The sequence below is a fragment of the Hyposmocoma kahamanoa genome, unplaced genomic scaffold, assembly GCF_003589595.1.
Source record: "Hyposmocoma kahamanoa isolate Upper Pololo Valley unplaced genomic scaffold, ASM358959v1 93, whole genome shotgun sequence".
In the NCBI taxonomy this organism is placed as follows: domain Eukaryota; kingdom Metazoa; phylum Arthropoda; class Insecta; order Lepidoptera; family Cosmopterigidae; genus Hyposmocoma; species Hyposmocoma kahamanoa.
This window is the reverse complement of record NW_020654810.1, coordinates 10,088,636-10,103,031: the sequence shown is the minus strand read 5'-3', so window position 1 is coordinate 10,103,031 and position 14,396 is coordinate 10,088,636. Positions and strand designations below refer to the sequence as shown.

At 35.8% G+C, this 14,396-nt stretch overlaps 1 protein-coding gene across 2 annotated transcripts in view; it reads left to right on the top strand.

Annotated features, from left to right (window-relative positions):
- LOC113237192 (sex peptide receptor-like) overlaps window positions 1-14,396 on the top strand; it is a 95,397-nt gene that overhangs the window by 41,035 nt on the left and 39,966 nt on the right. For both annotated transcript variants that reach the window (XM_026473524.1, XM_026473525.1), the window contains one exon: window positions 3,069-3,932. In XM_026473524.1, coding sequence (XP_026329309.1) covers window positions 3,171-3,932 — 762 coding nt within the window. In that variant the 5' untranslated portion in view covers window positions 3,069-3,170. The remainder of the gene's footprint in view (window positions 1-3,068; window positions 3,933-14,396) is intronic.

Below are 14,396 nucleotides of genomic sequence, written 5' to 3'. Positions count from 1 at the left end.
AATGTTACAGTTATTGTTTAACTTACCTCCCTGCTTTCCAAGACCATTCTAGTAAGTAAGGGTTTCTTATTTCTTTCATTAAAGTTAATTTTTGTTTTGTCAACATTTACAAGTAGGTTATTTGTATCTTGTAGCCATTCAATTATACAATTCAAACTTGTATTTATGTTTGTTTCATTTTATAATTTAAGTAAATATAAATAAATAAAAAATCATTTATTGTCTCCACAAACAGTGCTTGTAAAAATAAAAATAGATGCTTTACGTAACGTCAAAATATAATCTGGTTGTGGAGGCTGGTCCCTGAACTAGGAGAACCTGTATCAGTGTGTGTGCGTGCGTGCGTGCGTGTGTGCGTGTGTGTGTGATAGTTTGTATTATAATTGTTATCAACAACATATTAACTATTGTGATAATTAATATTTATTGATTAATATTAGGAAGGTATAGTTAGAAGACTTTCAGTTTCATCATATGTAATTAAAATGTTTAAGCCAAATTACTATCTGTTACTTGCATTGGTATTTCGTTAGTGGATATATTTCTAGTAAACTATTTACTTTGGTATACAGATGTGGGCCCATGAAGTGAGCGAAACGCTTTCCAAAGGAAGTTTTAATAGGGCCGCGTCTAATGACTATATCTTTTCTTCGTTTCGTTTTGTAGTATGGGTCGTAGGTCATGTAAGAATACTGCCGAAGGAGATTATGCAAGATGTAAATTTGCCGGACAGTGAGAACATCACAAGATTTATATAATTCCGATGTGGGGAACAGGAATGGGCGAAAAGTAGCCACTTTTAAGACGGCTCTTTGGGCTCTTTCCAAAATTAGTAGATTCTGTTTTGATGCGCCTCCCCAGATATTGATGCTGTAAGATATTATGGATTCACGTAGAGCCCCATAAACAAGTTTTAGAAATTTGGGATTTGCAATACATCGTTGTTTTTTAAAAATAAAAATTCGTTTTCTCACTCTTGCAGCGAGTTTGGTTATGTGCGAGTTAAAGCGTAGATGTTTATCGATGATTACACCAAGATACTTAATCCCTGGTACTTCTTCCAAGATGGAACAAGAGCAACTCTGAGAATAAGGATCGAGACAGGAATGAGCATTTATATTGACATTAGGCGGTGGACGATTTATGTTGCGTATGCTAAAAGCTATATATTTAGTCTTGTTAGTATTAAGGCTAAGTGAGTTATAATTAAGCCAGCCCATAACCTTGTGAAGGCCTAGTTGAGCATACTTGAAAGCCTCATCCCAAGTATCTCCTGTGAAAGTCAGTGCAGCGTCGTCTGCAAATGCTATGATTTTGCCGTTAGTAAGGACCATATCACAGAGTTCGTTGATAAAAGACAGGAAGAGCGTCGGACCCAGCACACTACCGTGAGGCATATCGTAAGTGACAGGTTGTTCGTCACTCAACACGTTACCCAGTTTTACTACTTGAACTCTGTCCGTTAGATAATTTTGAAAAAGCTTGAACTGTGTTCTTATTCCCAGATTTTCCAGTTTACTCATAAGTCTTGGATTCGAAACCGTGTCGAAAGCCTTCGCCAAGTCTAGAAAAACAGTAATTACTCCCTCATCTAGCCCTTTAACTATGGTATTGGTTAAGCCTTCAATAGCATCTGCGGTTGATTTAGTTGATCTGAAACCGTATTGCTGTTCGGATAGTAATTTATTATTTTCAATTTATTTATTATTTCCAAATAGCTGCTGAAAGAGACTCGCTATATTTCAGCTAAAATTTGGCACGTGGAGGCCTCTAGAAGTGCCAGATAATAATTTCTGCTCGAAGTTGGTTTTTCGCCATTTTCAAATATGGCCGCCATACAAGCATTTGTTGGCAGTACAAAAAAATTGTCCTGATCCCTTTGAAAGTTGTCATGTGGGGGTCTCTAGGAGTGCTTGATAATAATTTGTGATCAACATTAGTTTATCGCCATTTTTGAATATGGCTGCCATGGAAGTGTTTTTTAGCGGCAGATGAAAATTTGCTCTAATTCGATTGAAAATCAACATTTGGGGTTTAATAATATTTTGCGGCCAAAACTTATTTTTCGCCATTTTATAATATGGCTGCTATAAAAATTTTTTGGCGGCATATGGATATTTAGCTGAACATCGGAGAACATGTGGAGATCTCTATGGGTGTTTAATAATAACTTGCAGTAAAAATTTACTTTTTGCCATTTGTCAATATGGCCGCCCTTAAAGTGCTATGGTAACTATTTTAAAGTCATAAGTGCCGAGGCCGTAGGCCGAGGTGTAGTGGAGGGCGAAGCCCGAAGCCTCTGCACGCCACCATATGTAGGTAGGTAGTATACGGAGACACTATTACGGTACAAGATTTCACAATTGTTCAAAATGTGAGGCATACTTCCCGATGTAGTGCAAATAAGATACTTATAGCGTTATTGTATCTCGACCGTCTCTCTGTTAGATTCTTTCTTGGAAGCTATGCCAAAAAGAGAAGTATTTAAGGAAAAAATGTCAGACAATCACTCTAAATTTCTGATATCAAACTAGGGAATATCCTGTACTATGAGTACCAGAGTAACGATAATTCTGAGGGCAATACTCAGAATACTCTGACCAGAACCAATTTAAAATTATTTTTTGGCTCAAATCAGGGATCGAATCTTGAACCTCCTCATCAAGCGCCCATAGTACTCAATCATTGTGCCATCGAAGAGTGTAAGCACACCCGGTAATCTGAAAGCGACCACGCGCCGCAGGCCGAGCCCGACCCCACCTACGGTGGGGTATAGGGCTCGTAAATAATATCCGTGTACCAAAAGTGACACAACAGTCACCGTTGCTGTCGACCTCGGCGACTATTAGAAGATATTATCCACGTACAAAAAATTTCGCTAAAAAAAAACAATTTAATGAACAACTCATTATAACGTTTCCGCCTTAATTTTTATTCGTCTGTTTATTTATCGTAATTTTCAAGACTTTCGTTTACTTTTGAAATAGTTCTTGGACGTTGATTTTCGTTTCTATATCTGCTTTAATTTCAATAAAATGTGTGTATAAAAATGATATTGCTTGTTACAGGTACTCATGAGTAGGCGGTACCGCATCTGACTTGTGATATTTGGTTGTCCTTTATCCCAGCGCCGATGACCAGGCAAGTCTGGCATAGAGTGGACCGCGAGCATGGCGAACGAAACAGACGTATATTGCGTGCCCGGTGCCATCGACTTCAACCAGGCCTACAGCCGTCTCCACGGCTACATCGCCCTCGTCATCTGCATCGTCGGTTCCGCTACCAATTCTATCAACATCGCTGTCCTCAGCCGCCGCGAGATGACCAGCTCAACAAATTCTATCCTCACTGGACTTGCAGTAGCAGATCTCCTCGTTATGCTCGAATACATACCCTACGCTTTACACATGAACATAAAAATTGGGCCCCAAGTTAACAAGAATACATACGCCTGGGCATGCTTCGTGTACTTTCATTCCATCTTCAGTCAGACCTTCCACACGATCTCAATATGGCTTGCTGTAACTCTCGCGGTGTGGCGATACGTTGCCATTGCGTTCCCTCAAAAAAACAGGACTTGGTGTAACAAGAGGAACACTTTCCTCGCAATTGTAAGTGCTTATGTGATATGCCCGTTTTTGTGTCTTCCTATTTATTTCGCCATGAATATAGTGCAAAGTGAATTAACACCTCAAAATAATTCCCAATTCGCGGAGGACCTGGATTTACCGAATAATCGGACCGTTTATGTTTTAGAAATGTCAAAAAACCAACAGTTAGTGACTGCGATAATGTGGATATATAGTGTTATATTAAAACTTGTACCGAGTTTGGCACTATCAATACTAAGTACGTGTTTAATATCAAAGTTAACTACAACTGAGAGGAGACGACAGAACTTACTCAAGCGATCTACAGTCAGCCCCAATGAGGTAAGTTGCAAATTCATTTCACTTGTTTAAACCTTTGATTAAAATATTTGCACCGACAGCATGAATCCCTTGTATTTTTTTCAGGGCGAGAGAATGAACAGTAATTTTTCGTTTAAAATATACTACAGTCAGTGTTCTAACCCCTTTCGTAGAGTCTTTTGAATATTTATTTATATTAGGTATTAGCCATTGACTTTTTGCAAGTCAATGGTATCAGCTAAATAAAAATATATTGCATATTTAAAATTCTAATATAAATATAATATTTATTTAGTTATAATCATTGACTTACAATTATATGGACGTCGGGTCCGCGCTAAAAAGTGTCCGCACTTGTAAGGCGCTAAAGTCGTATACAGAGCGCGACACTCCGCTTTAGTCTTCATTTGTTCTACGGACAGCGCGATACTGCGATGACATAACAATTTAAATTTCGAATAGGTTGACTTGGGACATTTTTTTCGTGGTTTTTGTATTAGACCCGTCGTCCATTTATTTGTAAGTCAATGGTTATAATAGATTTTTTTAAATAATTTTTTCATGACTGGATTATACATAATGCGATAGTAAGCTACATATGAAATATTTGCCTACAAGTAAAGAAATCTATATATTTTCATAGCATATTACAAACAAAGTTACCCTTGTAAGTTCACTCAAAGAACAAAAGAATATGTCTACATTATTAGCCACCAAATTAAGAATGTAAAGCGTGCGTGTCAACGGCGCCTTGTTCAGCAGGTTGATCCTGGCGCGCGGTACGGCCAGCAGATGCGGCCGCCGCCGATGCCACACGTATCCGTCCGGAACAGACATGCCTATTCGCTTTACAAGGCCTGGATTGGAAATCTTTCCTCTAAAAAGTTTAAAAATATAGGATACCAATAAAAGTTCCTGCCTGATTTTAAGTGTATTATAGCCAACCATTCCTCAAACAAATAGGCTTGTGTGCATCAGAGGGCAATACGGGTAAACGCCGTTTTGCTTCATATAGAGGTTCCTAGTGAATTTATTTTGCACCCTCTCCAACAAGACCACACATTTCCATTCATGCGGGCCCCATATGACCGCATTACACTCAAGCTGGCTCCTAACCATAGCGTTATATAAGGCGATTATCGCTTTAATATTTGTGAAGCCATGACCCCTATGAAGAATAAAGCCGAGATTTCTGTACGTTTTTTTACATACCCTAATAATATGATCTCGGAAGGTTAGGTCTGTATTCAGTAGGTATAATTCCTAAATCCTTGACTTTGGTCACTCTAGCTATAGGAGTCCTCTCAAGTAATTATGCCTAACAGGTGAGTGCGCGACTTAAGGAAAGTAAAAGTCTTACGAGAGTTAGTTTATTGTATAGTCTGTAGTCAATGTGTAATGGTACAAGAACAATCTAGAGTATTACTACAATGAAGCTTATATAATAATTAAAGTAACGATGCACGCGCTAAAAGTTGCAATTCTAAAATTTAATAACTAAGGAAATAAAAAGTGCAAACTCTACTAATCTAGGTAAAACAAACATCTGAGGATGCTGAGGCAGCATCCTTAACTCGCGAGGGAGAAAGTGATTGTCACACACTTCGAGGTGTTAAATTGCAACTGGTCTCCCTTATTCCAATTCACTACTCTGTTCATGTCCTCCTGCAATCTACCTCAGTCTTCAGAGTTTTGTAAGGGAAAATACAGCTTAAGGTCGTCAGCAAATAACAAACATTTCGCGTCCTTGACAACTTTCGCCAGATCGTTTATCATTATTACAAACTCCAGCAGTCCGAGGTTACTTCCCTAGCTATCACCTGACCTGGTGAAATAAGGGTCTTGTGAATAGGGACTTGTGTCCACCGTATTCAACGTACTGCTGTAGTACAATATGGTATATGAAAATTTGTAAATAGAAAATTTCCTCGGGGGCCGTACCCTGGGACATCGTGCCGAGAAGGCTGGCAACATTTCCCCTTTAAACAGCTAAACTTATTCTTTGGCTGAAATTACTGCCAAGTTTGTGGTCGCTGGAGGTTTCTACGAGTCGATCCAATAGCTCCTCCGCTAGAAGTTTCGCTTGTGGCCCCAAGGACCCAAGGTTTCAAATAACACGCCAATCTTGCTCAGTGCTACAACTTTGTGCCTCTTGCGGATCTCAGCTCTTGCGGATCGGATTTCTGGTGACAGAGCTTCCGCCGCCCACGCTTGCAAGGTCATGGGAGGGGGATACAGTGTCCGCATCCCTAGCTGTCTCCTTAATTTCCATGGATCGTCTGTTATACCGTCAGGCCATGTCAGTGGGCAAACTGTCGGGATCTTAGCTCTGACCCGTATTTCGTGACTTATATTATATAGCTAGTTTATATTTCGTGGTTTATTATTTTCGACCACTGTAAACGACCCTATAAAACGAGTGTTTATAGCTGCCCCGTAATAAACATAATTTTATAGCTATTCGCTGTCAATTGCACGCAACGTTATTCTACTTTGATAGTCAGAATAGGTATAAACAGGTGGATGCTGCCATCAGCCTTCAAATATATTTACGATTCCTTGCATCTTTTATAGAGCCATTTAACTCAATTTGTATAAAGAAATGTATCTCGAATTGTTTTCACTATTATATCTGTTACACACAAAAATGGAGTGTAGTTATGTGCAGCCGTTGTTTTAGCGGGAATTGTTTATGTATTGTCTTTCGTTACGGTGCAAATTTATATCGTGATTTTCCAGTGTCGCTGGCTGATTTTGAATAGCGTTTCACGCCAGTAATTATTGTTCAATACCAGTCACATTCTTTGTCTAGGTAGATAAGTAAGCTTTAAGTAGCATAGCTGCTGTTCCCAATTATGTAGGTACTTCGTTCGTGACAGGTTTCAGAGCCAATCAAGCTTGACACTTAAAATATCAATTATATTCTATGTCGCTTACGTTTAGAACGGTTCAAAAGTCAGTGTCAAGTTTGATGTGCACTTAACTGTCCTAAATTAATAGTAAATAATTTCCTACTTAATAAATACTAGTCTTCATCTACCAAAGCTAAACAATTTTGATGAAGAGTGACGTTGTCTGCCCTTAGAATCTTTAACATCAAATGTTTATTGTGAAATGGGTTTGGGATGATGTGGATTAATCTCCCTAATTTTAATTAAATATTAAACTTTTAATTGTGTACATATAAACTTGAAAAAATAAATAAAAGCCATGTTAACCTAAGGGTTTGCCTTACAGCCTCTCAAGCAGAGACCGTGCCTTCGAATCCGGTCACGCATTTATGTGCAAATGTAAAATTTAATTTTAAATTTGCCATGAGGTTTTCGGTGAAGGAAAACATCGTGATGAAACGTGTACGTCGAAGAAGGTTCACAATTTACCGAAAACGTGCGAAGTCCCAAACCCGCATTGGGCCAGCATGGCGGACTATGGCCTATACCCGCGCCTAAGAGGAGACCCGTGCCCAACAGTGGGACCCACTTTTTCATTAAAACGGATCGGAGAACTACTATTACGTTTCAAAAACCAATAGTTTTTACTTTAATCTCGCATTCGAAAAGCTTTGCTTTTATAAGAATCTATAATTATAGTATATATACAGGGTGTAATCGTTAAGTGTGTCCAGGCGATTATTCCATAAATATAAGAGATATCATAAAGCATTAAACTAATATCGAAAATAGGTCACCTATTGAGTATTCGACATCAACAACTTTTAAAAATAAAACTAGAAATATCCAAAATCTTAACGTTTTAACTCCCATACCTTTAATATGACATTTGTAGGGAGACGTTGATCTACTTTAAGAGGCAATAAATAAGTTTAAAGATAATAAAACTGCTATAAATAACGTAACAAAACTATCTTTCAATTGAATAAAAGTACAATGGCACAGTTAAAAATTATTTGATGAATATTTTTGTTAGTGCTGATCGACTCAGTTTCATGTAAGGATCAATTTCATTGTATGGGACGAAAAAAGTCGGTACAGCAGAGGATGGTCAAAAATAAAATTTTCGTACAGAATGAATGAAATTGACAATTTTTTTCGCATTTTCTTATAAGAATTATTTCATTGTATTAAAAGAAAAGAATCGGGGCAGCAGAAGTCAAATTTAATAAAATGTTGTTCATTTGTATGAAGAAACTTTTTTATTAAATTTGACTAACATCTGCTGTCCCGATTTTTTTCATGTCATACAATGAAATGATCCTTACACGAAAATGAGTCGATAAGTAATTAAAAAAAATTGATCAGTTTTATTCATTTTATGGATAATTCACATATGACCAAATAATTGACTATGCCATTATATTTTTATTCAATCATAAGATAGTTTTATTATTTATTTATAGCAGTTTTGCTATCTGTTTAACTTATTAAAGTAGGTCAAGTAAAGATTCTCTGTGAATGTCATATAAATGTATGGGGCGTTTAATGTTAAAATTTTAGGTATTTCTAGTTTTATTTTTAAAAAGTTATTGAGGTCGATTTACTTATTAAGTGACCTGCTTTCAATATCACTTTAAAGTTTTTTGATATCTCTTATGGGATAATTGCCTGGGCACACTTAACGATTATACGCTGTACAATATATCACCCAAGGAGCACACTTTATACGCCTTAAAACTGTTATATCTATAAACAGTCTTAATATGATATTGATTTAGATAATAGTTCTCTATAAATGGTTTTAAAAAAAAGAAATTGTTCTTATAGACTTATTTCACCCAAGTCAAAATTTTAACACCTTCTTAATACCAAGCAACATAATTAAGTGCAATCTCTCTTAAGATTTACTCTTATAGTCCTTATTTTAAGTTCATCTGTAGAACAACTGGTTATTTTTAGTAAAATTGTTTTATACAAATCCAGTAAAGTCTATTAATACTCTAAAAACTAGTATTCTTAAGGTTATTCTAGATATAATTAATTTATAGACATTCTGTAGTGTTTGTACTTATGAACAAACACGTTATAGCGCGTCTTCAGTAGATTTTATTTAAAAAAATACTACAATTAGGGTTTTTACTCTAATGGACGTTGTAAGAGTTCATGCAAAATGGATAAAGTAAAGAATATTAAAAGATCTAGTGGAGGTGGTGAACCTTGGATATTAAGTCATTACATCACATCATATTCGATACAATCAGCGTTGCCAATGCCAATTGTTCAAAATCTTCTTAAATCAGGGTTAAAATCCTCAAATTTGGGGAGAGAAAATTCCTCGAATCTATAATTTATTATTAATTATGAGAAATACATCGCTTAAAAATATAATAAAGAATTAAGAAACTCAAAACGTAATAATCTATTAAGTTTGCTGTGAATGTAAACAGAATGTAAAAAGTAAACTAATTATAAAATTGGATGACCTTAAATCGTTTATTTATTTTAATAATAATAATAATAACGTACACACTCAACATATAGCGCCATGGACACACACGTAGACAACCACAAATTACACCCAAACTCACGAGAGAAACAAATGTAGGGCATACAAATATTTCTCCCGACCCGGGAATCAAACCTGGGACCTCTGCATGGCAGTCCGGCATGGTAACCGTTCGGCCACGGAGGCAGTTAGATTAATTATAATATTAATTAGATTCAACTATAATCTGTAATCAGTCTGACCAAAAAATCATTTTTCTTTGCCTTACAAAATTAAGTAAATTGATTATTTGTTGTGCATTTGGTGACACTAGTTAACGTTAGAAATAATCAATGAGTTTCGACCTATATTTAATATTTAAAGTTGACGAGTGGTAAGTTGTGGTGTGGAAGTACCAACTGCTCGGCTTTGTTTATCAATAGCTGATTTCGTGTTGCTTCATACCGGAGACCGCAATAAGCGGGAGAAAGAATCGCGAACTCAACACGCACCGACTGGTAATTTTACAATTCAGAACCAAGTGCTCTAATAATAATTCTATTTAAGCTGCTTGTTAATAATACGGGCGATGTACGATGTTGAAAAACACGTCGATATAGTCCATCACAGTGTTTCTAACAGTAACGATCAAACTAGCGACGCATCAGCAATTGATAGATTAAACAAAATGATAAAATGTTAGAATCCCCACATTTTCCTCACATAGCGCCAATCCCCACAAAATCCCCAATCTAGTTGAAACTCCCTACAATTTGGGGACTTCTCCACAAATTGGCAACACTGGATACATAGTCGTAATTCGCGCTCGGGCCGGTTATGGCCGGCATTTGTTTGTTGACAAATAAATAAACATTGTGAAGTAATTGCGTGTTGTGAAATGATAAAAACAATTGAAATGAGCGCGTAAACTACTGTACTTCAATGTTGAGTATGTGTATTGTGCCATCTATCAATAGAATACAGTGAAATCATTGTGTGAAATATGGTTGGCGTGAAGAAATAACCTCAAATTTATAATGAAAATTTTATTTCTTCCAACATAAGTTAGGTATGTCATTAAAATATTCCTTATATTTATATGATAGGGAATTTATCCACCTTTCTAGTCATATATAACACATTCCATATAATTATACATAATAACGATTTTTTGCGACAAATTGGATTTTTTAATTTGTTTTTTTGACCTAGTGTTTCAAAATACTAGGTCATAAAAACAAAAAAGTAAGTTTCTTATTGCATAATACATTCAATATTTATAAAGGTTTATAAAGGTTTTGTAATACTGTCAAAAGAAAAAATCGCTTAGAAACATCGTGTTTTGTAGATAATCATAAAAACTTCATAGGAGTGTAAGTTCTTCTACAAGGTCAAGTAAACTAAAGCAAGTAAAAATAATCTTTTTGTATTCTAAAGTTTTGAAGATAAAGCTATGGACAAAATGCTCCCAACTGTGTTTTGAAAAAAAGCTTTAAATTCTTATCGCCACTTTTATTTTTAAAGAATGACTATGAAGTAGCCGAGAAAAATTTTTCTTTTTAAAAAGTAAATCTAAGTTGAAATTAGCTTGAAAAAGCCTAGAACTTCTAGGAAATGGTTTGTTTTGTGAGTTATTTTGTATATTTAAGCCTTCTATAAATATTTAAAACCGAAAATTGATAACTGTATTGTTATTAAGTTTATATTTAATACATAAATATTTAAAAGTTAGCGAGCGCATTACTTTTATGGCAGGTTTTACATCACTTTTCACATTGTATTTAAAGTCCCACATCAATTTGCGCTTTCTAACCGATTAAACATTGCGCGAAAAAGTCAGAAATATATCTAATTTCGCCATGTTGCAATTTTGATAGTTTATATTTTGTAAGCCATTAAACTTGAAATCTATTAGTATTAAGAGAATTGCGTCTTATGTTTAACGCTTTAGTATTTTAGTTTTAAAATAGCATTACTAAGAAAACTATCATAGACTATAAATTATCTAAAAACTGTCTACAAGACTAAATAGAAACTGTCTACATTCTACAAATGGTCTTGTAGCATTCTAGAAGGGTTACTTGAGAAAAAAGATAAGAATCACTCTTAACACTACCTACAGATAGTTTCTCAAAGCACTCTTGTGATCTACTAATAAAGTTGTGCCCACTTTTACTTTAAATCATCTAGAAACCTTCTTCGAGATATCTTGAGGGAATTTGAACTCTTAAAATATTCAATCGAATTAAATTCTGTTAGATATCTTTTACTATATATTTAGATATGGGTGTGCTGCTTGGGCATTGCTCTGCAATTAAAACGTTATTACGACGTTATTATGTAAAGCAAGTATTTCAACTGGAATGTAATACGGTTTGACAAAATTCGGAGCATTGCAATTAGCTTTTCGTGCTCTTCAATGAAGCTAATTAAGACGTCGCCAGTTTGCGATTCGTCAGTTTGTCAGTTTCCCATTCAAGTATTGCTGCTAATAGCTCTACACTAGAATATAAACGTCGTTGCGTGTCCGGTTTGTGTCGCTAACATTTGCAAATAATATTCATTTTACGAGGGTAAATTGGTAAAATTTGTAAAATAAATAAAATAAATTAAAGGAAATTGTAATAACAATGGAAGTAAATTAACTTGCAACTTTGCGAACTCGGTGGAGGAGGAGGAGAGGAGGATTTTTTATGCCTTTCATTTTATAATCTACACAACCGTAGCTATTTTGCATGATATAACCTCCACTGGGCTCGCAGAGTATTAAAATAATTTACTTCCATTTTTATTAACATGGACTTCCGCAAAGTAACGCCTGAATCTATTAATTAAAAAGATAGTAGCAGTCGAGTTCCTTGTGAAAGAGTTCATCTATGTCTGTCGCCAAGCAGTAATGTGGCATTACATTAGAGCTTTCTTTTCTTTCACTGCCATTGCGTCCGTCATCTGCCTGAAACTTAAAGTTAACAAGTCTCATGTGCATGTAATTGTAATGCATGTAACTGTGTACAAATGGTACAATAATGTATTCGTAGGTACCAAATTGTGCTCGGTCATTGTATTCCGTACCACGCTGCGTAGTTCTGGTACATATTAAGAGTTTAGTAGCTGCGAATTGGCAAAAGCACTTAAAAGTTATTTGAAGTAATACTAAAACCGCCCAGATTAAATTCAGACGACCTTAAAGTTATAAATTCAATTCTCAAACCGTATTAGTTGCTATAAGTCCGAATTGCTATAAATGGAACAGGCGCTACGCCATTAGTGATGATGGAAAAAATAAACAAAAGAAAAGTCTTCTTTTTGTTGTGAACTGACAAACACTTAAACTTTTGGAGTGGTTATATACGGCAACTTTTGGCTGCGATGCAAGCGCGCGTTCGTGAAACGCGCGATTGTATCACTATTGTACGGTTAAGTACAACATTGAACTTTAATTTGCTGCATTGACATGGTCTAGTTCTAGTTTTATTTTGCTGCAGTAAGATGTGCTAATTCTAGTTATTTTGTTGATGTGGTCAATAGTATTATGACATTTTATTGTATTTTTAAGTTAGTAAGTTATCAACTCCTAAACAATAACATCAATAACATTTAATATTAACATATTTAAAACATTTACAATACTTTATTTTACATTTCATTTATAAATAAATAACATTACTTTCAAACTTATAACATTTTTAATTCCAACAACTACTCCGAAAACACCGTCGCGATCACGAAGTAACATCCTGTAAGGACAGTGTCGCTATTCTGCCCTTACAACTACACTTGCGATTTATAGGCTATTGCTTCGATGTAAACGCGCGACTCCATCGATACCAATGCCCGATTGCATCGATACAAACACGCGATTGCATCGATACAAACGGGTGATTGCATCGATGCTATCGCCTATAAATTCCGAGTGTAGCGATGCAACTGCGCGTTTGTATCGATGTAGTCGCGCGCTTGCATCGCTGCTTAAAATCGGGCGCGTGTGTAAAGGTAGACAATTAGCGAAAGCATCGCTAATGCATCGCGTTTGCAACCGCTCTTATGTCTTCGTATAAGTATATACGGATATACTTCCGTATCCGTATGTACTTATATGAAGACATAAAGGTTTTGAGTGCGAGTGGCAAGTATGCCACATTCAGATTACAATACTGTTTTGATGCATTTGATGCATGGGAAGTCTCACATGATGCTATTGGTGTATTCTGTGACCTTTCCAAAGCTTTTGATTGTGTGCACCATGATACACTGGTCAGGAAACTTCGCCATTATGGTGTGGCGGGACGTGATCTCGACGATTCTTAAATCGTATTTGCGTGGTAGGGTACAGAAGTTCGATGTTAACGGTACGAGATCATCAGGATCTGCAATTAGCATGGGTGTCCTTCAAGGTTCAATTCTAGGTTCATTTTTGTTTTTAGTTTATATTGATTACTTACCTAGCCTTATGGGGGTATAAAACATGAGATAGTATTGTTTGCTGATGATACTTCCTTATTATTTAAAGTTAAAAGGCACCAATGTTCCTACGACGATGGGAACAATGCTATATCTAAAGTAGTTGATTGGTTTGCTGTTAATAACCTACTTCTTAATGAAAAAAATACAAATTGTGTGAAATTTACATTACCCAATGTTAGAAAGACGGTTACAAACATTGTAGTTAGAAACGAAAAATTGAATCTTGTGGATACAGTTGTATTTCTAGGTGTAACGTTAGATGCTAAATTGCAATGGGGTCCCCATATAAGTAAGTTATCAAAACGGCTCGGCTCTGCACTGTACGCGATTAAAAAAATAAGGAAACTTTCAGACGTCGAAGCCGCTAGATTGGTTTACTTCAGCTACTTTTACAGTCTAATGACATACGGCATTTTGCTTTGGGGTAATGCCGCCGATATCAATAGAATCTTTGTCCTGCAGAAACTTGCAGTTAGGGCAATTTACAATCTGGGCCCCAAAGTATCTTTGAGAAATAAGTTTAAGGAAATTAATATTCTTACACTAGCCTCACAGTACATTTATGAAAATGTAATTTATGTTAAAAGGAATAGTAATTTCTTTATGAAAAATAGTGACAGACATAACATTAATACGAGGAAT